The sequence below is a fragment of the Coffea eugenioides genome, chromosome 1, assembly GCF_003713205.1.
Source record: "Coffea eugenioides isolate CCC68of chromosome 1, Ceug_1.0, whole genome shotgun sequence".
NCBI classification, from domain to species: domain Eukaryota; kingdom Viridiplantae; phylum Streptophyta; class Magnoliopsida; order Gentianales; family Rubiaceae; genus Coffea; species Coffea eugenioides.
Window position 1 is genome coordinate 45,656,148 of NC_040035.1, and position 25,891 is coordinate 45,682,038.

Consider the following 25,891-nt stretch of genomic DNA (forward strand, 5'->3'; position numbering starts at 1 on the left):
TGACACGGGGTGAATTTGCTATTAAAATGTTAAGTTTAGGGGAGGTTAGTGCTATTTTCGAAACTTCAAGAGAGGTGAGTGCAACTATTAAAAATCTCAGGGAAGGTTTCTGCAATTATCCCATTTTTTTTAGTGTATTGGCCATGGGGTATTTATGTCGAAGCAAAAATATATATATATTATAATATTATTTATTACTTCTTGGGAGAACTCTCAAACTGAGAAAGTCCTACGAAACTTTTTTAAAAATGTTGACCGAAAGGCAAAAGCCACCTTCCATAATAAAATGGATGATGACATAAAATGAAAGACAAAGAGGAGCCCATCTGCCAAACAAAACAATCAAATTGAGGACCGGGTGGAATGAGATCCCCTTATATTTATTTAAATAAATGAGAAAATTGTGAGTATAATTACTAAACCATCTAAAATTGTATGATTCACTATTTTTTTTTTTTTGTTGTTAAAAAGGTCACTCAACTCCTTAAAAGAGACATTTTGGGATCATTCTTTATTGCATCAATTGAAAATGACCGGCAGCAATTTAAGACATCTTTTTTTTCCCAAAAACTTAAAATAATAGATGGAATGTTCTTCTTTTCTGTTGGTTTTTACTGGTTAAATTAACCAACATGATCTCATTTTAAAGGGTTGGATGACCTTTTTGACCAAAAAGAAAAAAGGTTCGATAACTAGACCGGACCATTTCAAATAATTGAGTGATTATTTTGGACATTTACTCTAATTGAATTGATTGAGTTTCTAGAATGGGGCAGGTTTTCGGCTTGAGATTCTAACAATTAGCATCATATTTATTTTCTAAGGGACCTGTTGATTTAGTCGGTTATTTATGTACACATACCGTTGTTTACCTCCGCAACTTGGCATCATTATTTCATCACATCTGACTGTTTTTGCATAGAAAATCCGGAGAGGCTCTGGATTGGAGGGGGTCCGGTCCTGTGGCCAATGAATGAAGACCTAACAATAATGGTTTCAAGCCATCTGCTTAATCAAATGCTTCTTCCCTCTGTCAATGAGAATTTGAGAAGAATATAAATAAACGGAACAAGAACAGAACCAGGCATATCTTCCGATCAATTAATCCGTCGCTACAACATACCACCACATGGTTGACGACTTGACGCTTGCTTCTTCAATGGCGTAGTCTCCATTTTCTACAAATTCAACCAACCAAAAAGTCGACATGCGCAGGAGGGCTTCAGTTTCCAGCAGGCGGCAGCCCATTTAAGGGAGACACTACTGTCCGCTAATAATATATATATATACGCGCAATAAAATCTTCACAAATCATAGTAGTAATATATGTGTACAGTGGACTTGTACACCCGCAACATCATCTAGAAACCACATATTCCACTACTTTGAGTTCTAGACATCTCTTTGGTCCCTAAAAGACCCTTGAATCATATTTTGACCCTTCCGCAGCACACCACAGGCCTTGTAAGGAGCCAAAAGTTTCCCCCAACGCTAAGTCCATGTAATTAGCTCCTCGCCAAGTTCCATGAAATTCCAAAACTTGAAAAAATGCATTGAACGGTGACAGAAAATCCCAACCAGATTTTCAAGATTCAAATTACCATGCTAAGCAATCTCTAAGCCAGATCATTTTCTCCGTAATGTACAAACAGACACCAATATCTTTAACCTTCCAATGATTATACTGCAAAACAAAAGGCACTTATCAGGGGCAGGGATTTGGGAACCTTGAATGCACCTTGTTAACATCTGCAATAATGTCATCACTCAGATTGACACTGCAGGCATTGAGAACCTCTTGGATTTGCCACACTGTTGTAGCTCCAAAAATGGCACTTGCAACAAGAGGGTGTCGAAGAACAAAGGCTGCACAGAGAAAACTTCACGATTACGAAGCTGAGGATATCTTTTGATGAATAAAGAAGCATTATCTTATATAGAATACTATAGTATGAGCATGATATTTTTTTTTAGAACCACCAACACTTGAGCCAAACCATCAGCAGCAGGTACCTCACTTTGAATGAAGCCAAATGCAGATAATCAGAAAATCTCCTACTCATTACACGAATAAACAACTCATAGGGGAAGTTTATAACTCGGAATTTTCTTCAGTGTCATTATGTTCAGAGACTCCAAGACACCAACTATTAGCATAATAACAACTCATCCAGCAACTAGCACTTTTAAAATGTATATCTTCTTTATATGAAATACCTCCAAAATAAGCTTGCAAACACAATATACAGTATCACTGCAAAAGGCCTGATGGGTGAATATAACTGGTTGTTGACTTTTTCTTTTTTCTATATTCTCAGGGGAAAAGCATCTTTATTTGCACCTTTCGAAGGACTAAAGGTTCTGGACCACAAAAACAAAAGAAAATAATATAAAAAGCAAAATCAACTATTGGTGGTTTTCAATGTTAAGGATTCTTTTTGAGAGTTCAAAGAAAACAATTTCAGTCAAGTTCCATATATCAGTCAGTTGATCTGGTTAGAAAGGGTGAATAGAAATTAAAAGAGAGAGAGAGAGAGAGAGAGAGAGAGAGCATGTGGAATGCACTTAAAGAGACATGTCATACCAATTGCAAGAGACACCGGGTGGATGTTGTATTCTTCTGCAATTTCAAGATATGACTGCACAATAATGTAAAATCTTGATAAGTAGACAAGAAAATGTGCTTCTATGCACAATCACCCTATATGTTTAAAAGAGCAGTTGATAACATTATAACTTGTTTGGCCACAGAATCCTCCAGAATGTTCAATAAAAACAGTTGCAAGCATGATAAAACTGCCAATTAATATCAAACAATGAATCAAGCTGCAGAAAGAAAATGAATTTAGCAATGCCAGGAAAATATCTAGGCATGAGTTATTTCCTGTTTCCTTTACAATCAACCAAAGATCTAACAAAACCAGCTTGCTTGTCCTCCTATGAAAATAATTGGCTTACTTCAGTGGCTGCCTTTATACTGGTCTTTGACAGGTTGTATCTCGACTCTCCTTCAGCATATCTTCCTGACAAAAGGAAGAGTCAACTGTTTCAATAAAATAAATAAATAAATAAATAAAACCAACTTGACCAAGATTTGATAGAAGAAACCAGTGTGACCTCTGAAAAGATTAAAACGAGCATCTGGCGGACCCTTGTCAAGTGAGAAATACTTGCCGGAGAGAATGCCCATGGCTAAAGGACTGTATGCTAACAGACAAACCCTAAATATAAAATTGTTGGGGGGGGGGGGGGGGGGGGGGGGTTAGTGCAGGAAAATGCCAGCATCAGAATAATTTATTAGACAATCATATGCATATATAAGCATGAAGGAAAGTTCTTCCACTGGAATACAGAATAAGAAGGCCAACAGAAAACTAGATAAGAGTAGTTCCCTCTGTTCTATTTCTGGTTGGTGTAGTGCATATCTGATGAAAACTTCAAAGAAGATGTTTTCACAAAAACCATCACGTTTAAGCCAAGAAACTTAACTCCTTTCATATATTTGAAGTATAAACTCTTTTACAGGTTATGTTCTCATTCCACTTAAAAATTCATAAAAACTCTATAACTGTCATGTACCCAAAACCTCAAGAAGATGCACGAAGCCAGTAATTGTGAATAAAACAGACAAAAATTAAGACCATGGAAAAGTCAAGTACAGCTTGAATAAGTGCAGTTCATGGAAACAAGATGGTCAAAAGGTATAAGTATGATGAATGATAACTTGCCAGAAGATACACTAACTGAAAGAGGTAAACTGAAGCAAATAAATGCGGCTTGAAAGACAAGAGGCTTCAGGTTCGGAATTTAGACAAAAAAGAAACAACCATTGATGTGTGGCTAAACCAAGAATGAAGAGTGACATACATATTTATCACAACACATATGTAATGAACTCATAGCAGAAGGCAGTTAAACATGTTGACAGTACAGTATATAACCCAATTAACTGAATATTGAAATACATACTTCAAAGGATATTAGCGAGCAATCACTTTCTCAATAATTTTTGGAGCTTCCTAGTGGATGGAAGCAGTATTCCCAGTATAAGTGAGACTTAACTCAGTTGTGCAGATCATACACACATTCAGCACTAAGGGGTACCTCTCATGGTGACAGCATTCAGCCATCCCAAAATCAAAGTTCCGGCAAAGCAAGTTGTACGCATTCTGAAAATAGGGAAGTGAATCATATATTAGCTTCACATACATAGGGTCAACTAAAGTACAGAGATGAACGCACATGCAAGAATAGACAGCAAAACAAACTCAAATTACTCAATTATCTAAAGAAGCCATCTTGAAAACAAAGCCCCGCCAAAGCAAGTTGCACAAGTTCTGAAAGTAGGGAGGTGAATCATACCACAAGCATAGGGTGCACTAAAATACAGAGACAAGCGAACACATGCAAGCATAGACAACAAAACAAACTCATATTACTCAATTGTCAAAAAGAAGCTACCCATACAACACCTGCAAAGATACTATCCTTAGATAGTGAGGTTCCTTTTGGGCAATTTCCAGAAACTTCATGACTCCATACGGAGTCTCATTGCTTAGTCCGATGTATCTGATCTACAATAACAGTCAACATTCTGTAACAGGAATATATCACCCTAAAGCAATAAGTTGAATACAAGCTGAACTTTTAGGTCATCTTTACTAACCTTACCAGCATCAACAGCTCTGCCTAAAGCATCAAGTTGTTCATCAAAACTTATATGTGAAATATAACGGCCAGGATCATAGTCAGTTTCTCCAAACATTGGAACATAACTGCAAGAAATCCCAGTGGACATCATCCACGAAAACAAACTTTTTTTTTTTTTGTTTTGTAACATAATTTTCTGCAGGGGACAATATGTGGGATTACTTCAGTTAGATTTGCAAAGGACAGTTACACATTTTTAGTACGTCAGCTTATTATTCTGGAAACAGAATTTGTTCTAATGGTTACCCATTTGCCACATAGTATCTATACAGAAAAGGTCAGGTGAATGTACAAACCGATCAGGCCAGTGGATTTGATACAAGTCTATGTAATCAGTTTGAACACGCAACAAACTGCAAGAATTTTTGCAATCCTGTCAGAGAGTATTTCAACAAAATCATTTTGAAAACAAAAACATACAAGCCCTGCAGTTAAGAACTGCTTCCTCAAACACACACTGACACTATAGACATACAATCTCTGAATGCCAGTGTAATGATGTAAGTGTAGAACTAGACCCAGCAGACGACAACATTAGCACCACTTAGGCACTCAAGATATAGGTTTACCCCATGAGAGCAGAGGGCTACAAACAAATAACTCAACCTATTCTCTAGGGCTTCTGTTATATTGCTGGCATCCAAACTTTCCGGTCCATTTCGAATCCAAGTCATCTGTCCAGATGGCCCACTGACCTGTATCCAAGCAATTTACATTCACTCAAGAAAATCAACCAATGTAAAAAATGTGCTAGTTGGTATACAGTTTTAAAAGATGTATTTGTGTAAGGCTTTCGTAATTGCGTCCAATTGAATATAATTTATCAAATAATCCCAATGCATAGGGGAGCAAAAGCAGCACTGTGAGTCACTGCATGCATGTGTAGAAACACATATACCAGGAAATACACATATGCGAAGAAATAGGGCCAAGATACACACAAGCAAAACACATACAGGACATTTAAATTTCTATTAACATAATTAAGAATGTCACCATATATACGCGTAGAAGCACATATACCCGGAATTAAGTATGTGAAAAAATTAACAGAGCCAAGATCTTGTATCGTTTGGATTGCAACTAGTATGGGGAAAAGAATATGGCAACAAACTCAACCAAGTCATTAGTGGCTTATACCGTGAAAGCAAGGTTAAAATAACCAACTCAAAATCAAACGTGGTGCTTAGCAGTGTACTTTCTTGAGGAATTATAACAAGTTTTCCATCTTCACCACCTAATCAGCACAGCTTTTGGGGGACAGTAGAGTCAGCCATTCACTTGAAGCCATATGCATTAATTTTACATCTAGAAACTAGAAAGAATCCCTCACAAGCATCAACAAAGTAAGCGAAAGACAGAAATGTTCGTCAGATAAACAAAACTGTAGAATCAATCCGCCCTATTATTCTTATTAGATAATGAGAGCGCGTCAGTGTTAAAAAAAAAAAAAAAAAAGGGCCAAGAGCAGCAACAGCAAAAATAAAAAGAAGAGAAGGATGACCTTGGTAGCAAAAACAACACGGTCACGAGGAATTTTTCTATCTCTAATCCAACGGCCAAAATACTCCTCACTCCTCCCTTGAGTACGGGGTCGCTGTGGCACTGGGTACCTAGTTTTATAAGGTTCAAGGAGCAACGTAGGTAAACGAACTTTGGTGGGAAAGACGAGAATGGTACTTGTTTGAAAGTAGATTCATTCACTAGCTATGATTTTTTTTTTTTTTTTAATTATGTACATTTCGGCGGAGTCGAAGAAGTTTATTCCAGCATCGAAAGCTTTGTCCAGCAATTGAAAGGACTGAGGCAACGTGTTTTGCTCACCAAACGTCATCGTCCCTGCGAAAAGAAGGCACCAGATAGACAAACAGCATTATGCAATTTGGCATTGACAAAGAAGACATGGAAACTCGACTGGTGAGGAAGTAAATGCAAGTTGGCAGGCAAACCTAAACAAAGTCTAGAAACCGTCATATCAGGAGCGAGATTGAACATCGGAACAGCCATTTACAAGACAAAAATCTACCGTAGCTTGGATAGAGAGTGGGTGTGGGTGACTAGGGGGAAAGAAGGAAAATGCCCTTCGACTTCGCCCGAATTCGTAACTCTCAATGATAAAGAGAGACAGACCAATATTAAGTTGGAGCCTTGGAGGACGGGAATGTCACGCCAATATAAAAAAATTGTGGAGATGCAGGGGATCGAACCCTGTACCTCTCGCATGCAAAGCGAGCGCTCTACCATTTGAGCTACATCCCCAGCGCGCTTCTTTTCATTAATTTTACATTCAGGAGGCAAACTCAGAGTCCATCGAGCACACGCATAAAAGGATCACATTCCTCCTGAGGGTTTACTTTCGCCACCACAGGTTTGAACCCAACCTCGACCCGTTGACACCCTCCCAAGTCCCACCAATGCAAGAGGACAGAATCAAAATTTTTAGGGATAATTTCAGAAACCTCCCCTGAGGTTTCTGACACTTACATTGACATCCCCTGAAGTTCTCAAAATTTCACTGACCTCCCTTGATAGGAAATTGGGCCCATTTTCTGACATCATAAAGGCCAAAATTACAAATATATCCTATGAAGTTGGGGTTTATTACTGCCGTTTAGTTGGAGAAAAAGGCATCTAAAGTGATTAATTAAGCTTAACAACAATAACACAAACTTGATTCTTGATACATGAATTAAAGCTAGATTAGGGAGTAAGGCGCCAATTGAGCTGCAATATTGGCGCCATTTTTGTGCCTGCTGTGATTTGACAAGAAGATAACATATCACTTATATGTGATCTTATATGACATTCTGGACATAGGAAAAGAAAGAGGAAATAACAATAACAAAAATGGAAAGGAAATTGTGATCAAACTAGTGGTCCTGATATGCATTGGAGTATTACTTTCACATAATTAACTTATGTTAAATACAAAACCTATCAGTTTCCCTTTTGTAAAAATATGAGTATAATACTTTTTGAATTTTACTTACAACCATTTATATGTTTAATATAAATTAAATGATTCAGAGTAAAATACTCATAAATATCTATTACTTTGTTTGTGTAATAGAGGAAACCCATAAAGAACTGATATGTTATGGGCAATTTCTTTCTTTTTTTTTACTTTCACGTCTTTAATTTATGTTAAATACAAAACCTACTAGTTTTCCTTTCGTAAAAATACTAGTATATCACTTTTTAAATTTTACTTACAAACATTTATGTATTTAACATCAATTATATGATTCAGAGTAAAATGCCTATAAATAGCTAGTATTTTATTCATTTAATAGAAGAAACCCGTAAAGAACTAGTAAAAAGTGGGTAATTTCTTTTTTTACTTTCACGTATTTAATTTAAGTTAAATACAAAACCTACTAGTTTTCCTTTCGTAATAATATTAGTGTAACACTTTTTGAATTTCACATTTAAATATTTATGTATTTAATATAAATTAAATGATTCAAAGTAAAAAGCTCATAAATAGCTAGTACTTTATTCAAATAATGGAAGAAATTCGTAAAGAACTGGTATGTTATGGACAATATTTTTTTACTTTCAAATACTTCATTTATATTAAATACAAGATATGTTAGTTTTCCTTTCGTAAAAAAATTTGTGTAACGGCTTTTGAATTTTATTTGCAAATATTTATGTATTTAACATAAATTAAATGATTCAAAATAAAATATCCATAAAAACCTGGAACTTGGTTCATGTAATAGAGAAAAGCCATAAAGCATTGGTACTTTATGGTATACTTCTTTTTTAAAAAATATTTAATTTATGTTAAATAGATAACCTACTAGTTTTTTTTCGTAAAAAATTACTGTAACACTTTTTGAATTTAACTTAAAAATATTTATATATTTATTATAAATTGAATGTTTGAGAGTAAAATGTCCACAAAAAACTAGGGCTGCGTTTGGATTGAGTGTTTTTGCACCTGTTTTTGAAAAACTGTTTTTCACATTCCAAATGCTACAGTAATGTGTATTTCAAAAACAACTTCAAAAACACCCATATCCAAACAATATATCAAAAACAACTCCAAATATATTTCAATTATGTATATTTAATTTGTATATTTTAATAAGTATATTTAAATTTGTATATTTTAATTATATATTTTAATATGTATATTTCAATTATATTTTAATATGTATATTTCAATTATGTATTTTAATATGTATATTTCAATTATGTATATTATATATATATTATATTAATATAAATATATTTATTTCAATTATGTATAATATTATATATATTATATCAATTGAAATAAATATTATATATTTATATAAATATTTATATATAAATTTATAAATATATTTATTCACTTTTGTTTTATAATATATATTAATATGTATATTTCAATTATGTATATTATACATAAATTATATTAATAATAATGTATATTATATATATTATACATTTCTAATATTATATATTTATACATACATATTATAAATATTTTATTTTATTTATAATATATTTTTATATATTTATAATATATTTACATAAATATTATATGTTATATAAATTATATATAATATAATATATAATATATTATACATTTATATAAATGTACATTTATACATAATATATAAATATTTATGTATATTTATAATATACATTTATATTATGTATAATATATAATATAATACATTTATACATTTATATTAATATACATAATATTAATTTTACATTTATACATAATATTAATAAATGTATATATTTATATTAATTATATTAATACATTTCTACATAATATTAATATATATTTATAATTTATTAATTTATATATTTATATAATATTCATTTATAATTTATACATTTTTAAAAATATACACTTATACATTTAAATATACATTTATATTATGTATTATATATAATATAATACATTTATACATTTATATTAATATACATAATATTAATTTTACATTTATACATAATATCAATACATATATACATTTATATTAATTATTTAAATACATTTCTACATAATATTAATATATATTATTATATATTAATTTATACATTTATAATAATATACACTTATAATTTATAATATATTTATAATATTCATTTATAATTTATACATTTATAATAATATACACTTATACATTTATAAATATATTTATATTATGTATTATATATATTATAATACATTTATATATTTTTATATGAATATATAAATATATTTATTTATAAATATCTATAAATGTATTATAAATGCATAAATGCATATTTGTATAAAAATATAAAATTTATAATTTATAATTTATACATTTATATAATATTCATTTATAATTTATTCATTTATAATAATATACATCTATACATTTGTAAATATAAATGTATTATAAATGCATAAATGTATATTTATATAAAAATATAAAAATTATAATATTCTAAAAATACTCAAAAATATGTTTCAAAAATACCTCAAAAAATAATCCAAAAAAATCTACAGTAAAAGTTTTTCATATAGTTTTTGAAAAACAACCCCAAAAATAACTAATCCAAACGGACTTGTTTTTCAGATTCAAAATGCTACAGTGGTGTTTTTGAAAAACAAACCCAAAAACAGCTAATCCAAACGGAGTATTTTAAATAGGTAATGCCCATTTGCCCATAAACTACATCACCTGAAGTTTATTAATTGTTAATTGTTTGTAGTGCTTTGTCATTCCTTTGCTAATAATAAGATAATTATTTTTAAAAAAAAACCTTATGTAACCCAAGTCAAAATCAAAGAAATGAAAAAAAGTGGTATAGATTCATAAACAAAAAACGCATTAGTCTAATGAGTTTTTGTACAAAATAGCGCATTTCCGAAATGTGTTTTTTTGGTGACATCAAAAAATGCATTATACTAATGTGTTATTTAACCAATTTTCTCTATTTAAATAAATTTATGAAAGTTAAATAACGTATTTAAAAATTACGTTTTTATTTGGAAGAACGCATTCCTTGGATGCGTTTTTCACTCTTTGGAAAGAGACTCAAAAATTCCCACCATTTGGAAAGTTAGTTTGAAAACTCTCTCTTTTTGGGAATTTACTCGTGAATTCCATTATTCTCCCCTATGGCTTGAAGAGGCCATGGTTGCAACTAAAACTTTTAACTCAGAGCTCTAATTGCAGCACAGCAAATTCACTTTGTTATCACTCCAAATTAGCAACAAAGAATGATAATAGCTTGAAACCTCAGAGGCAGTTAAGTTGCTTTGCTTTATATGCTATTGCTACTGAATGTGCAAAAATCTGGCCGTTGCAATTTGCAGCTAGCCCTTGCAAAAATTGCCAAATAATTGTTGCATGGCACATCTGGTGCTTACACTTTTTTGTATTACACTTACACCCCTCAACTTTAGTAATCAGTCCAAATCATTTATTCTTCTTTCAATCTTCTACTAATACAAGGGGCAAAAGGGCAGCCATGGAATAAAAATACCTTCTCACACATGAAAATAATATTGTAATATGATTTGGACTGCATTGTTACCAAAAACTCAAAAACAAGAGAGGTCAGTGAAATTTTGAGAACCTCAGGGGATGTCAATGAAAGTGTCAAAAAGGTTTCTGAAATTATCCCAAATTTTTATAAATAAGCCCAGTGACCCAAGAACACTACCTCTTATGGGTTATGACCCTTGTGCCACGATACAATTCCAAAAAGTACACATTAGTTTCGAAAAGCCCGCGCTACTGTCATTGTTAAACTACAATCAAGCACCGAATATCTTATCTGCGACCAAAAACCACAAGGACTCCCCTTTCATATAACATAAAATAGATTAAATTATACAAATATTATCATTATTGAAAAAAAAAAAGCTTGGACGCTTGATAAAAGGATCGCAGCTAACCCCCAAAAAAAAATCTTCAATAAAAGAAAAGGTTTTCCGCTGAAATTGCAATGATGGGCAACCAACGTCGATCCCACACCAAGTGAAACGATAAAAGATTGAACGAGCATCTGATAGCAGTAAAAGATTTGCCAACACTAGGATTGACAGATTCCGTTACGTGTCTTGAAGTCTGCCCCAGAAAAAGAGGCCAAGAGACTAGTTCACAACAATGAAACAGTGAGCGCCATAGTGATAACAAGCTATCAACAATCAGCAGAAAAGAATAACGACGCTACTACCTCCATTCAAGCAATGGCACTCTATCTATCAGCCCCAAAATGCAACAGCATAAATGATGGCTGCTGACCTAAGATTTATTAACTCGGATGAAAGTTAGACAGCTTCTGCACGTCAGAGCCAATGTAACAATCACACAATATCTAAAAATTAAAGCTTCTAAAGTAAACCACACAGACAAAGAAATTGAAATTTGTGTTCAAGAGTCAAACTTAGACATGAAAACTAAACCCTGTACCCAAATGGACAAGAGGTTATATGCAAGACCCCAAAGTTAAAAGTACCGAAAGTTCAACAACACGAAACCCCACATAATGACCAAGCCAAATTGGATGACAAGGTCTCATCCAGGGATTAAACCATTAACCCACAACTAAACCAATAAAGAAAGTCAGACGCCAAAATGTGCGTAGAGCAAATAGAAATCCACAACAGAAACAACAAATGAGTCTCACGGGCAAGAATGAACTTAATATACATACCAAGAAAAGAGAAAATCATAATCACCCCCAGAGACACAAGACGTGAAGACGGTAAAACAATTTGCCAAGTCACCACCAACAAACTGGGTAATCAATCAATGACAACAATAATCATCATTAAACAACCATCGAACATTGCCTCTGCAAACATTTCTGTATCGGAGCATCTCATTAGGAAACCTCCAACCCTCTTATCAGTTTCATGCCACTCAGATAATCGACCAGACAGTGAATTCTAAAGAGAGCAGCAGATTTCCAATAAAGTAATAGAACTTGTAAAATGCCATCTTCACTACTTGTGTATTGAGTCAAAATTAGGGTTTTACAAAGTGACCGGACACCATAAATGCCAGAGGCTACAAACTGAAGAACAGTTCAGCTAGGAGCCTCAATGTATAATAGGTAAACAGAAATTTCTAAAATTCTTGAGACGCAGATCCAATGTCGCCTTTTCCTTTGCCAACCTTTTTGGGTAAAAGATTTTGATGAATGTTAGGCAGGACACCACCGTTTGCAATGGTAACAGCACCCAAAAGCTTGCTTAACTCCTCGTCATTCCTCACAGCGAGTTGTATGTGCCTTGGCACGATCCTATTCTTCTTGTTATCTCTCGCGGCATTCCCGGCAAGTTCGAGAACCTACACAGAAACAGAATCAGGATAAACAATTAAGATTAAATTGCAGAACCCTAATTTTCCCGATCGAGAAAATCCCCAAAAAAAAAAAGAACAAGAGAATTCAAACCAAATCTAGATGTTTTATATGGTTCCCACAACAGGGGAACGAAAATAAAGGGAGAATGAAATCGGTAAAACGTACCTCAGCAGCAAGGTATTCAAGAACCGCGGAGAGGTAGACGGGGGCACCAGCGCCAACGCGTTCAGCATATTTACCGGCTTTGAGGAAACGGGCGATTCGACCGACGGGGAACTGTAGACCAGCTTTCTGAGATCGGGAGACGGATTTAGATGATTTGGGCTTGCCTCTGCCGCCCTTGGTGGAGCCTCCGGTGGAACTCATTGCTGTTTATTCTCCTTTGTCTTTCAAGCGGATTCGGAATGGGAGAAGCGGTGAGTCAGAGGGATGAAACAGTCGGAATGGGAATTGCGCCTGTGAGAATAAAATCTACTGGAATACTTATATAGGAGTGGAGTGCTTAGGAGGCTGTGAGAAGGGTGTAATTTGATTGGTTGAGTGGGAAGGACGCGGATTGCCAACGTGGAAAAAAATTAGTGGGAACAAATTCACCATTTTGGGTTTGAATTGTATTTTCAACCTTTCCCGCGTTAAAAAGAAGCTACATTTTTTCTTTTTATTTTTATCTCTCACCTAGATTAAATAATATTGACCAAAAAGTAACATTACGGAGTTAAATTAATATACTTTGTACATGTTAGGGGACAAAACTATTAAAAGCCCTTTAATAGTACTTTTTTGACGTAATTGACTTTTAACTTACAAATTACTTGCTGTTAGCATCAATGAAAAGTCTAGGTGGTCAAGTAACACATAAACAACCACCACCCATAACTTAAAATCTAGGCGATGAAGTAAATAAAGTTAACAGTTCAGCTAATGTTAGAGATTTTAAATTCAGATTTCCAGATGTGAATTTAGTATAACTTTTTATCTTGTAATAATTTACAATTTTGATTTCAAATTCAGTTTGTTTGGATTGTAAGTTATTTGAGATATTTTTACTGTAGCACTTTTTGTGATGTGATGTATGTGAGATAAAAAAGTATATCAGAAATTGTAATGATGATGTAAGTAAATATATTTGAAAAAATAATCAGCTGTCCAAACAAACGTGAACGTAATGTGCAAGTTCTATCTCACAATTGCGGGTTAATTGTGTGTTAGCATGCAAAAATTTTTGAAGAAAAAAGGGGACACGATTACTGGTATGACCCAATAAAAGCTTGTATGTAACGTCAAATTCCAATTTCTCTATGGACTTTAGTTTGGTAAAACTCATTTGAGTTAAATAAGAGGCACCATTAGATCACAAAAAATTACAAAACCGAACCCATAGTCGCATACAACAGATCAAGGTTAAATCTTGAGCCGAAATAACAGCTACACCTGAATTGCGGGGAAAGATTGATTAGAAAAAAAAAAAGAAAAAGAGTATACTGTGCTTAATATCACATAATTGAAGTTGTTTTAACCACACGAGAAGCAACAACCTTTGATACCGAACTAGTTGTAACACTTTGGGATACCCAACGCTACTCACTCCCCATATTGAATTGACTTGCGAGATGAGAGAATTCATAACTAAATACCAACCAATTAAATTCTGACCAAAATAATAAATAAGAGATTGTCTTGTTCATTTGGGACTCTCATTGCGTTTCTTCCCGTTTTTCCAAAGGCACTCTGCATTTTAAGAAAATGTGTACTGTGATCTATAATCACCACAACCCAGAAGACTAGAACTGGGCCATCAACTTAATAGATGGATCAAAAAGATGGGGATTCGTACAAATTCAAAGAGATTACACGTGAACAATTGCGTGCCAATGAGAACTGGAAAACAAATACTCCACTATATATCATTGCATTAGCCAAAGTATATGAACATCAAACCAAACCAATTACTACCAGCCGGGTCTTACATCACTTCATATTTAACAAAATATTTCACTCCCACCTTTAATCATAGCATCCCCAGAATCCTACTTCCTAACATCTATGATCTCCTACCCTATCTATATATCTTCGCCGTAGAGAGCCCTAAAATTCCTGGGACACGGAACCGATCTCTGCCTTCCCACCGGCAGCCTTCTTGGGCAGCAGATTCTGATGAATGTTTGGCATAACCCCTCCATTGGCAATGGTCACAGCTCCAAGCAACTTGCTCAACTCTTCATCATTCCTCACCGCCAACTGAATGTGCCTGGGTATGATCCTGTTCCTCTTGTTATCTCTAGCAGCATTTCCAGCAAGCTCCAGCACCTGAAAACAATTCCCAACTTTACAAATTAAAAAAAATCTGGAAACATCACTAGTTACTTACAGGAAACGAGAGAGCTATAAGTTCCGAACCTCAGCTGCAAGGTATTCCAGAACGGCGGAGAGGTAAACCGGTGAACCAGAGCCAACGCGCTGGGCATAACGGCCTTTCTTGAGGAATCGAGCAATCCGACCGACTGGGAACTGGAGACCGGCCTTCTCAGATCTGGACACCGATTTGGAGCCTTTGCCCTTGCCTCGGCCGCCACCGGTGGATTTGGTTGCTGTTGTTATTGAGCTCATGGTTGCTGAATGACAAGGGAAAAAAATTAATAATTAGTACTGGCTTTTCTCCGGAGGTGGAGGTTGAGATTTTTTGAAATTGGGGAATTCGCGGGATGTGGGACTGAGGTTTGAGGGAGGGAACGTTGGGGCGTTTATATAGGAGAGAGTGGGGGAGGCATTGTCGACTGCGATTGGTTCATTTGCATTTCACGGGGATTGCCAACCTGGATGGATCCTATCTCTTCTTTAAGGTCGTTCACGTGTATTCATCTTACTGGCTAACATAATTTCACAAGGATTGCCAAGCTGGCTTCGACGGAACGATTTCCTGGGATGTTTTCAGCTCTAAAACTCCAACAGCGTTTGAATTAGATGTTTTAAAAAAATTTTACTATAACAGTTCGTATGAAAAACTTTCATTATAAATATTTTTTGAAATATTTAATATATCATATAAATGAGATATTTTTTGAGTTATTTTTATTTATATATTATTATAATATTATATTTTAAAATTTTATTTTAAAAAAAATGGCCAATTCACGCGGAATAACTAATTTTATATTTTCCCTTCTACAGTTTCGTTTTGATTTAACATTTTTGCAATTACCGCCGATATTCAAAGATTGAAAGTTATGTGGGCTTGCACTTAGGCCCATAAATCCTAGCGTGGATCTGGATGGGAAAAGGTTGTTTTGCTAATTGGATTCTGGACAAGCTCCAGCCCAATTTCACTATAATTTTTTGTATGTCGTTTCATTGTCATATGCATGTGGGATAAGCACACCCTATGGGTGTGCAAATTGAGAAAAAAAAAATTTAAGTTATTTTTATTAAAATCAATGGAAGTTATTAGAATTTTTTTTTTGCCAAAAAAAAGAAGTTATGAACCTTTCACAAACAAATAAAAAATTAAATTTAAAAAAAAAAACTCGAGTTATTTCCTTCTCTTGGTAACAGGGATTTACAATTACAAGAGAAGGATGGTTGTTGAGGGAACAAGCTCTGCTTTGAGACTTTTCAAATTAGCTCTAGCCCCATGGGCCATGAGGCACAATGCAACCTGCATATGACCGGCCTCGACCGCCAGGTGAAGTGGGGTGTATCCAATATCATTTACCTTATCCACCTCAGCTCCATGGTTGATCAGGACCTTCACGCTCTCTATCCGACCCTTGAATGCAGCTCTGTGCAGGGGAGTCCAACCATTTTGATCCCTGGAATTCACCTTCGCCCCTTGGCCCAAACAATTCTTGATCGCTTCCACGTCGTCTTCCGTCCTCGCCGCTCTATGCAAATCATCGCCTAAACGTAACATATTGTACATATGAGTCTGCTCCTCATCCTTGGCCAGATCGAACGCCGTCTTTCCTTCTTTTGTTACAGCATATTTAGCGGAAACTGAATGCTCCAACAAGAATTCGACGGCTTCGACGTGGGCTTCCCGTGTAGCATAATGAAGCGGAGCCCATCCTTTGCCATCGACGACATCAGGATCGCTCCCTTCTGATACAAGAAATCGAACAACGTCAAGGTGTCCGTGATGGGCAGCTAAATGAAGAGCAGTTTGCCCCCGGGAGTCAGTCGAATTCATATCAATATCTGAATAACCCAGACACAAGATTTCCAATATGTCCAAGCGGTTCATAGCCGCCGCATCGTGTAAAAACAGATCAACTGAATGCTCCATTGAATAACCTGACTCAATCAAGACCTGGACAACACCAATATTTCCAGACTTGACGGCCAGGGACATGGCGGATTGCCCCTCTTCGTCCCTGTCGTTAACATCTGCACCGGCTTCAATCAGGGCGGATGCCACGTCCGCGTTTCCGCGCCTGGCAGAGCACCGAAGCAGCGAAGTGAGCTGCCTTCTGTCACACCAAAGGATGGCTTTGGATAGAAGAAAAGCGACTTCCAGGGACTTGGGCGAGGGCGCGAGAATCAGAGACTCCACCACATGAGGTCCCACGAAGGAGACGGGGAGCGCAGCATCCCTGAAGATGTGGGGGCCCGGTTTGGAGAACAACTGGCGGAGGTCATCGTGATGGGCCTTTCCCGTGGGAAGCATGGATGACCGGACGAGGACGCTGTCTGGAGGTGAAGAGAGGGGAGGCTGGTCAGAATATATACCAGTCGGAGTATGAGACAAGGAAAGAGTGAAAGCGGAAGTAGAAAGAGGTGGGATGACGGAGAAAGGTTGCGAGAAGTTGAAGAGCGATGGATTGGTGGTGGTGAGAGAAACGGCGACGGACATGGTATGCATCAGGTTGGTTAACTTGAAGGTTGCACAGCATCTTCGGCCTCTGGCGAAGGGCAGGCAGAGTTCTTGCAAGTCTGGCTTCACCAGTCGGTCCATGGCCTTGTTTGCCTGGACAAGATCTGGGGCTTGGTTGGGTTTGGAATGATTTTGGTCAAGAAAGGAGGTGAAGAAAACGAGTGCAAAATGATCACGAGAGCCATCTTATTTACCTATTCTTTTTTTTTTTTTTTTTTTTGGGTTAAATAAAGGAGGGATGAGTAAGGAGTGACAGTGACGGGAGGATCAATTTGCTTTCTTTAATTTAATATCTTGGATGATTCCGTTATGTTATTATGTCCATCTCTTTCTTTTTTCCTTCTTTTTAATCCTCCGTTTTTTCAAACTAGTCTAGAGCTCAACCGTGGCTTTCTGAATGAGTTACTGTGCAAATATTATTTTGGTAATCGGTCAGTTCCATGAATTTTAGTAAACCGCTGGTGTTTAGTGGGTCACTTGCGGTGACAGAGAAGAGACAAGAGTAGGCAACAGGCTGAGGATCTGTTATTCAAGTATTCGTACTTCACTAATGGGCATTATGTGGAATGAAGAATCCAAAACTATACAGCATTTGTACACGTATACATTTCCAACGATTCAGATATATGCTCCGCACATAATTAACATACGCTACTCTTTTTTTTCATAATACTATAGGTGTCAAACAAATCCGTTTAATTGAGTATAAATAGATTATTCAATAATATTCATTGAATAAATGGATATAATTGATAATTTACTAAATTCAATTAACTCATTTATTTAGGATTAGTTTTCAAAGCCTCATTTGTTCCCCCCACCACCTTTTTCTTCTTCTACTCCTTCTTCTCCGCCAGTCCACGCAAACGAAAGCTTAATTGTCGACCTTGACTTCCATTGTTCTTATGCATGCATGTGTGCTTTAAAGTTTAATCTCCTCGCTTGAGTATCAAAAGTATTCCCATTCCCAAGCCCCACATCATTGTTCATAGCTTGCTTCGTTATGAAATCAAAGTGCCTCCATAATTGAGTGAAGATAGAACAATTCCACGTCTAGGACTTTTGTCTTTTTTTTTTTTTTTTCTTTTGATCTACTTCTGCTTGAATTCAGGGAATCTTTTATTTTTTCATGCATTAATATTGCTGAAACATTGCATATAATGGAATGTTTTAATTTTTGAGTCTTAGCAAATATTTGATGCATTTTTTACGCAGATAGATATCCTACTTAATTTTTTTTTTAGATTCTTCATTTTGACATGCTGTTAACTACTTTTGTTTCGTTTATTATTATTATTTATTGGTTTTATTTTATCATTTTATTTTCTCATAGTTCGTTAACTTGCTTGTTTTTAAGCATTGCCAATTTATGACAAACTTTAACCTCTTTTCTTACCTTCCCAAAATAAAATTTTAAATTCACACATAAAAAAATGCTAGGGTTCAAAGCTTTTGGATTAAGTTTTTCTGTTCAATTCATAGTACTTAGTTCAAATTTTTAGATTCTTATTGTTAAATTATTAAATAGTATGTAATTTGCAACATAGAGCACGGATGGGAGAAAATGGTTATTAGGCTTATTAAGTAGTATAAGTAAATATTTAAAACTAATGACGGGTGCAAATGGTGGTATAAATTGATACTTTAGTTTGCAAAAAATGAATTTAAATTAGTTTACAAAAAGTTAAAATAAACGGGTTATAAATAGGTAATTGGGTTGCCCAACTCATTTTTTTGACTAGCATATTCATACTCATATAATTAAATGAATATATATGAGTTGATTCACTTATACCTATTACCCATTTCAACCCACCCAAATCACTCATTTTGACACCTCTACTTGCTACATATACGCGTATGTATAACTTAGAGCTACATACACTTTGTCTAAGACTACAATTGCAGTTATTCATTGTTCTAGAGATGGCAAATGGGAGGAATTTGGGGCGGGACTTAATTGGAATTGCAAAATATGGACTATATCTAGACAGTCCTTTATTAGGCAGGGGACAAATACGAGTTGGACTGAAATGGGTTAAACCCATTTTGATCCCTCCCAAATACCTAATAAACCCCCCTTTTTTTTCAAGAAAACTCTTTATTCCTCAATCGTTAATTTCCTTTTTATGTCATTTAGTTTACTATTTATTTAACTTTGTAAAAGTTCCACGCTCTTCCTTATATATATTGTGCAATAATTTTTCAAACTAAATCAAATGCACTAGATATTAAAATCATAAAAGACCAACTTCATATGAGTGGATGAATTTTTTTTTGTTTCTTTTGAGTTCATGCTGATTGTATGCATCCATCAGAAGAACTACAATTGTAACTGTATGACGTTAAATAGATAAAATTCTCCGTTTTGATAATTCTTGGGCCTGATGGGCTATAATTGATGATGGACTGTAGAGATCAACAACTCCACCACGTTGACCAGACCCACCCATCTAATTGTGAAGGATTCCCCGTTAAAAGAGTACTAAGAAAATCATGGAGATGGTTGGAATTCTACATGCAACTACACCAATAGACTTCCTGTCAGGAGGCCAATTTGGTGGGAGGCAGCTAAATCAATTAGAGATTTAGAGTACTATTAACGTTCTCAGTTTAGATACACATCTTTTGACAGAACAAATGATCAGGGGCCTTTTTTATAAGATCATACTTCCATAATCCTGTTTGTGGAACTTAGGCCCGTTTGGCAAATGAATTTTTTGGTGTGTTTGTTTAAAACTTTACTGTAACTTACTGTAGAAGTTTTTTAAAAAAAATTTGAAGTGTGTTTTTTTTTTTAAAAAATATTTTGAAGTGTATAGTTTAAAAACTTTGAAAAGTTTTTTGAGATTACTGTAACTACAATTTTTAAAAAACTTATAATAGACAAACTTGGCAAAAAACTTGTCTGCCAAACAAGCGATGGTTAACTAATTAATACTCTTGTAACTCATTGATGAACTGCAAAAAGGTCTCTTTTGGAGTTGCCATGATGACAAATAAATGTGAGTTGTCAAGTTTTGTATGCTAATGTCATCCTACGTTGCTCCGAAAGGGATGGAATTATTTGTTTTTGGTAAGGAGAGGGATCAGAATTGACTAATTCAATTATTTGGAAGCGCTATCTATATTGATCTGATCAAGTGCTAAATTAATTTAGCTTTTCCCCGAAATAACCATCCCCCTTCATATTGAGAAGTGGGAACCAAAAATAAAAAATAAAAAAATAAAAACCACCCCTTCTCATTTTGGGAAGGGTTCATGGCAGTAGTAGAAGTGGGTTCGGCTTAAGGCTCTCAAGGTAGCAATCTGACCTCTGCATGATATTGAACAAACAGCCATATATATATATATGTAGACGCATGCGCAGAGACTTTCATGTGCAGGACTTTAATCAAGATGGGTCTACTAGTTAATTTGAGCTTTTGTTTAGGTCCAAATTGTTGCTGGGTCCAAGTAATTCACAAGGTTTGGTCTCAATATTTTCGTGCTGAGGTCAAGGTATCCCGCCCAATTAATACATCTAATCCTGAGAGAGACAAGGAATCCATAAAAATCTGCCCATAGATTATATTGATGGATCATTCCAAGAGAAAAACAACTGACATTTTGATGGTTAGGTCAGGTTCACCAGTAACTGGGCTGTGCTCCTCTATCATCTTGATTGCCTTGTGGGGCTTCTCATGTGGAAAGCATTGCCTGTGAAATTAGTCTGCTTTTTTTGGACTGGGCGGATGCATGGTTGTGCGGGTGCCAATCCTGTCTTTGGCAGATGCTTGAGTTGGCGTTGGGCTTATACCAGATGTCAATCGACCTCAGCATGCTCAGATGGCTAGCCTTGAGCCTTTTTTTTTTTTTGGGAAAAGATAAAACCAATTTCATGCTACAAGGCTTCTTTGAAAGCCAGTCGGGGACGGGACCATGCCACGGTGTTACAAATCATAACAAGCCCAAAGAATTTTGAGTAAATATTAGTGCATATACTATTATCGTTTCATTCATAATACACGTGTAAAAATTGAATTTTAAATTTAAATTTTATTTGATTATCATTTATTCAACGCTGATAATACACTGTCAGTATAAGAAAGATTAATTCAAAAATTTGATGCTAGAGAAATTAGAGGCAAACCATATTAATTAATTAGATTTTAATGTAATACATGTTAAATCTATATTCGTTCTCTATTTACTCGGATGCAACTAATTCATAATACACTAGAAATGAAAAATAGAATACTTGTCGGACGAGATTTGAATTCCTGAAGCAACAAACAAACATGGTGATTAGTGACCCTAAAGCCTAGCTACTAAATATAATGAAAACCGGAGAAACCTCTAATTATGCACCACGTACGCCTGGAATATTAATTTCAATTTGCTGAAGAAAAAAAACAATGACGAGCCCATCTTCGTCTGCCACGTGCCATAAACGTCTTCATATATAAAAAAAAAATCTTCTTTTTTCTCGTGTAATTTGAAATGAAATATCAGAGACGTGTTTGTGGATGTTATATATATATACTTTAAATGGGAAAAAAAATTGTTAAAACTATTGATCAGCTTGACTTCTTTTTTTTTTGGTTGGGGGATGGGATTGTGGGGGGGATTAAAAAATAGTAGCAGTAGCTAGTTTAGAAAGAATAATATGTTAAACTGCTAGTAGCCGTATAAGAAGATGCCTCCAAAAATCAAGTTCAATGAATTGAAGGAAAAATATTTGACTGAATTTATGCAGTCAATAAACAATACCTGACCAGATGGAGTCGTCGGATATCTCCAGTGACGTAGTATTTCCTTGTCAGTTTCTTCTTGCGTGTCAAATTTATCTTCCATTACGGATACACGTTAACAGCCACGATTTTCTCGGCCGACTGACCTACGAGGAAAATCAGAAAATCGAAGAGTAGGGTCGCATCGCGTGAATGGTGAATCCATAAATTAACTCGACGGCCCGGAGCACTCAAACTCGAAACGAAGAAAGTTCATTCAAGGTGCATTTCACCTGGCTGGAGAATGCAAAAGTATAACACATACGGGAGTGTATTTATTTTCTACACGGCAGGGCGTCGACTAAAATATTTTCTCTCGTATAATTTCCGCATACAACAATTAATTTGTTTTACGTGGACACCTCGGCTTGCCCGAATTCTATTAACCTATTCACTTCCTGTTAACAACGGACATCTCATCTCAGACATCTCCTGACGAGGTGATCGACGAACGAGGTTACTCTGAAGAGGCGTTACACCTTGTCTGCCCCCGTGTTCAAGACTATCGACACCTTGACTATTTGCGTGATTTGTGATTGATGGAGTGATTTGGCCACCAGCCACCCTACTTGTCAGACCTACACTCGACACCGTCGCCCTATACTGTCTCGTAATATCGGGTAGAAGGTAGATCTCATCATTCCATCTATAGGCACAACTATTATAAATACTCATCTAATACTCCAAAATGAGAAGCAAAATTTAACCTACGTATTCAATTCCCGAACTGTATCTAAATTAAACATCGAAGTGAGATCAGGGAACAAGACCCCGTCTACTCCTCGTTTGGCAAGTGAGTTCGTGCATTCGTGACTTGAGGGTGCTCACCTCGGCAACCCCCATGTCCGAGGTGAGCTCACCTCGTCCCTCATGTGAGCTCATCCGTGCCCTTGGGCATACCCCCTAAGCTCGGCCACATCCCCAGTCTACCGTGTAGGTGACTTCGGCAATGCACCTCAGCTGCACGCTGATGATGCCAAGACACCTGACATCACCCGGGATCAGTGCTTTATCTGAAAAGCACTGTCGCACTTAATGACTACTGCGAAGGACTCCGCATCACCCTGTCCAGGCGGCTACAGTGTCAGCTGTCTCTGGAGCTCGGCCTTCTCAGATTCGGACACCGCCAATTTCTTCTCCAACTTGGAGATCTGATTTTGCAACTTGCCGGTGTCCTGCTCCTCGACCAGAGCACAGTACCGGTGTGTCATCTCGGCCACAAAGGCTGAGGTGGAAGCTGTGCTCACCATGAGGCTTTGAACCAATTCTGCCGGGGACAGCTTCTTCATAAACTCCAAATCCCTTGGCAGGGGGGAGTGCATTACTAGCTCTTGGGCAACCCGAGGATGGCTGCACCTGTCGTTGGCCGAAAGCTTCCAGTTCGGACACCAGTGCCCGCTGGGGTGTGTCTTCTCCTCCCCGGAAAATACCGGGGGGCTATGGAAACGATTCCATAGCGAGGTACCCGAGACTGCGTTGGCCGGGGGTTTCAACTGCTTGCCTCGGCCATGAGGAGGTGGAAGTGCCGTGATGACTCCAAGGGGCACCCCCTCTGGCACGGACGAGGTGGACCCCGTAGCTGCGGTGGCCGAGCTGATTTAGCCAGCCGTGGTGGGAGTGCTTTTAGCCGCCGAGGTCTTGGCAGCTGGTCCTTGAGATTTCTTCTTTGGCGGAGGTGCCGATGTCTCGTCAGAGGTCTTCCTCTTCTGCCTCTTGGCCACTTCGGACGAGCCCGATACGACGATGTCGGACAGTTTAGTCACTGCACAAGAAACAAATATCATCATATGCCTTAGCCGAAGTGAAAGCAAAGTTATTAAAGAAAATTACAAGGAATCTTAAGTTTGGTGGAGGTGAAGGGAGTTTTGTCAGGACTGAGCAAAGCTCGGCTGATTCCCCCGTCGACCAGCACGGCTTCGGGGTAGTCCAGATTGTATATCCGAAGTCCTGACCCCATCAGCTTCTGGAAGGCCTCCTCCTCGGCATCCCCTGCGGAGGCGTCGGCCTTCGCCTTAATTGGCCTCCACCAGAAGCCCCTGGGGAAGTCCACTTCGGACACAAAGAAGAAGTCGCGCTTCCAATTCTTGATCGAGCTGGGAGAACCAGTCACCAACTTCGGAATGGCATTGTTCCGATTGCCAACATAAAACCATCCCTTATCTGTCCCGTGCGACCTGAGGGTATAGCATCGGCGGAAGAGGTCGACAGAGGGAGTCACCTCCTGATGTCGGCACAGCAGCTCGAACCCTACAATGATGCGGATCGCGTTCGGGGTGAGCTGGGTAATCCTCACGAAGAAGTGACGGAGCAAGTCCCTGAAGAACCTCGATGTGGGCATCCTCAGCCCGGCCTCTAACTGTTGGACATAGATGGCCACCATGCCCAAAGGGGGCTTCTCGGCTGAGTCATCTGCCCCGGGCAGTATAATCTCGTACCCCGACCGGAAGGGGTACTTGTTTATCACCCTCACGGCCCTATCTCTTCCGATGCGACTTCTAAACTTCGGCATCTTGCCGAAGTCGATGTTGGCTGTGTCCTTGGGAGCGACAGGCTCCAGTGCGTCCTCGTCGTGTGGTATCTCGACGCCGAGCTTCTCGTTATAGTCCACCTCGGAACCGCCCTCGCTCATCTCGGACGACTCCAACTCCGAGGCTGCCTCGCTGGTTCCCGCCTCGGTTGATCCCTCCTCAGAACTCGGGGTCGACCCTTCCGAGCTGGACGTCGTCGCTTCTTCCCCAGGATCCGGCCTCACCTCGGTCTGGTAGCTCGGAGTCACGGTCTCTTTATGGGTGTTAGCCGTTCTGGCCATGGGTGAAAGACGAGATAAGAAAGGAGAGGGATACTTACTATTGCCTACGGAATTGGACGAAGTGGATGGCCTCGGCTCTGATCTCGGCTACTAGACTGACCTCGGCTACTAGACCGATCTCGGCTACGCTCGTGAACTTTGCAGGTCTCAGATGAAAATGAAAGGTGTGAGAAGTGCGGTGAGGGGGACCCCCCCTATTTATAAGGGTTTGGGGGGAATCTGAAGAGGCGGCAAGAATGCGAAAAGACGGCCACGTTCGAATTCAAAACGCCGTACCTCCCTCTTTCCTCATTAATGCCCCGTCCTTTCAGCTGACACCCTCTGCACGAAACGTCCCACTACTTCACGACGCGACGGTTACCAGTGACCACGTCCTATCAGCTGACCTGCCCACGTGTCACGTCCCCGCATTTCTCGGAGCAGTTTCGGCACTCCGACTCT

General features: G+C 37.2%; 4 protein-coding genes and 1 non-coding gene across 7 annotated transcripts; all 5 read right to left on the reverse strand.

Moving 5' to 3' along the window:
• Positions 1-989: 989 nt before the first annotated feature.
• Positions 990-6,803, reverse strand: LOC113764762 (protein tas-like). 3 transcript variants are annotated; one of them, XR_003467694.1, is made up of 14 exons: positions 6,660-6,803; positions 6,450-6,549; positions 6,215-6,323; positions 5,317-5,405; positions 5,007-5,063; positions 4,667-4,775; positions 4,473-4,574; positions 4,105-4,169; positions 3,118-3,221; positions 2,959-3,023; positions 2,585-2,639; positions 1,796-1,866; positions 1,124-1,684; positions 990-1,030 (listed from the first exon to the last, which is right to left on the reverse strand). XR_003467694.1 is itself a non-coding variant. In XM_027308902.1 (13 exons), exons 1-13 carry the CDS (start codon positions 6,715-6,717, stop codon positions 1,598-1,600), a joined length of 1,071 nt encoding a protein of 356 aa, XP_027164703.1. In that variant the 5' UTR covers positions 6,718-6,803; the 3' UTR covers positions 1,065-1,597. The 3 variants fall into 3 exon arrangements, 2 of the variants coding, with proteins under 2 accessions (XP_027164703.1, XP_027164585.1); XM_027308902.1 differs by lacking the exon at positions 990-1,030 and having other exon boundaries at positions 1,065-1,684; XM_027308784.1 differs by lacking the exon at positions 990-1,030 and having other exon boundaries at positions 1,593-1,866.
• Positions 6,804-6,896: 93 nt separating this feature from the next.
• On the reverse strand, positions 6,897-6,969 carry TRNAA-UGC. Its single transcript has one exon. It is a non-coding gene; the product is annotated as a tRNA-Ala (tRNA).
• Positions 6,970-12,615: 5,646 nt separating this feature from the next.
• LOC113775709 (histone H2AX) lies at positions 12,616-13,446 on the reverse strand. Its single transcript, XM_027320697.1, has 2 exons — positions 13,168-13,446; positions 12,616-12,986 (listed from the first exon to the last, which is right to left on the reverse strand). The coding sequence occupies exons 1-2, from the start codon at positions 13,366-13,368 to the stop codon at positions 12,765-12,767; spliced, it is 423 nt and encodes a 140-aa protein (XP_027176498.1). The 5' UTR covers positions 13,369-13,446; the 3' UTR covers positions 12,616-12,764.
• Positions 13,447-14,810: 1,364 nt separating this feature from the next.
• On the reverse strand, positions 14,811-15,705 carry LOC113750627 (histone H2AX-like). Its single transcript, XM_027294585.1, has 2 exons — positions 15,400-15,705; positions 14,811-15,309 (listed from the first exon to the last, which is right to left on the reverse strand). The coding sequence occupies exons 1-2, from the start codon at positions 15,607-15,609 to the stop codon at positions 15,088-15,090; spliced, it is 432 nt and encodes a 143-aa protein (XP_027150386.1). The 5' UTR covers positions 15,610-15,705; the 3' UTR covers positions 14,811-15,087.
• An 856-nt stretch (positions 15,706-16,561) lies between these two features.
• LOC113773636 (putative ankyrin repeat protein RF_0381) lies at positions 16,562-17,950 on the reverse strand. Its single transcript, XM_027318272.1, has one exon. The coding sequence runs from the start codon at positions 17,948-17,950 to the stop codon at positions 16,562-16,564; it is 1,389 nt and encodes a 462-aa protein (XP_027174073.1).
• Positions 17,951-25,891: the final 7,941 nt, after the last annotated feature.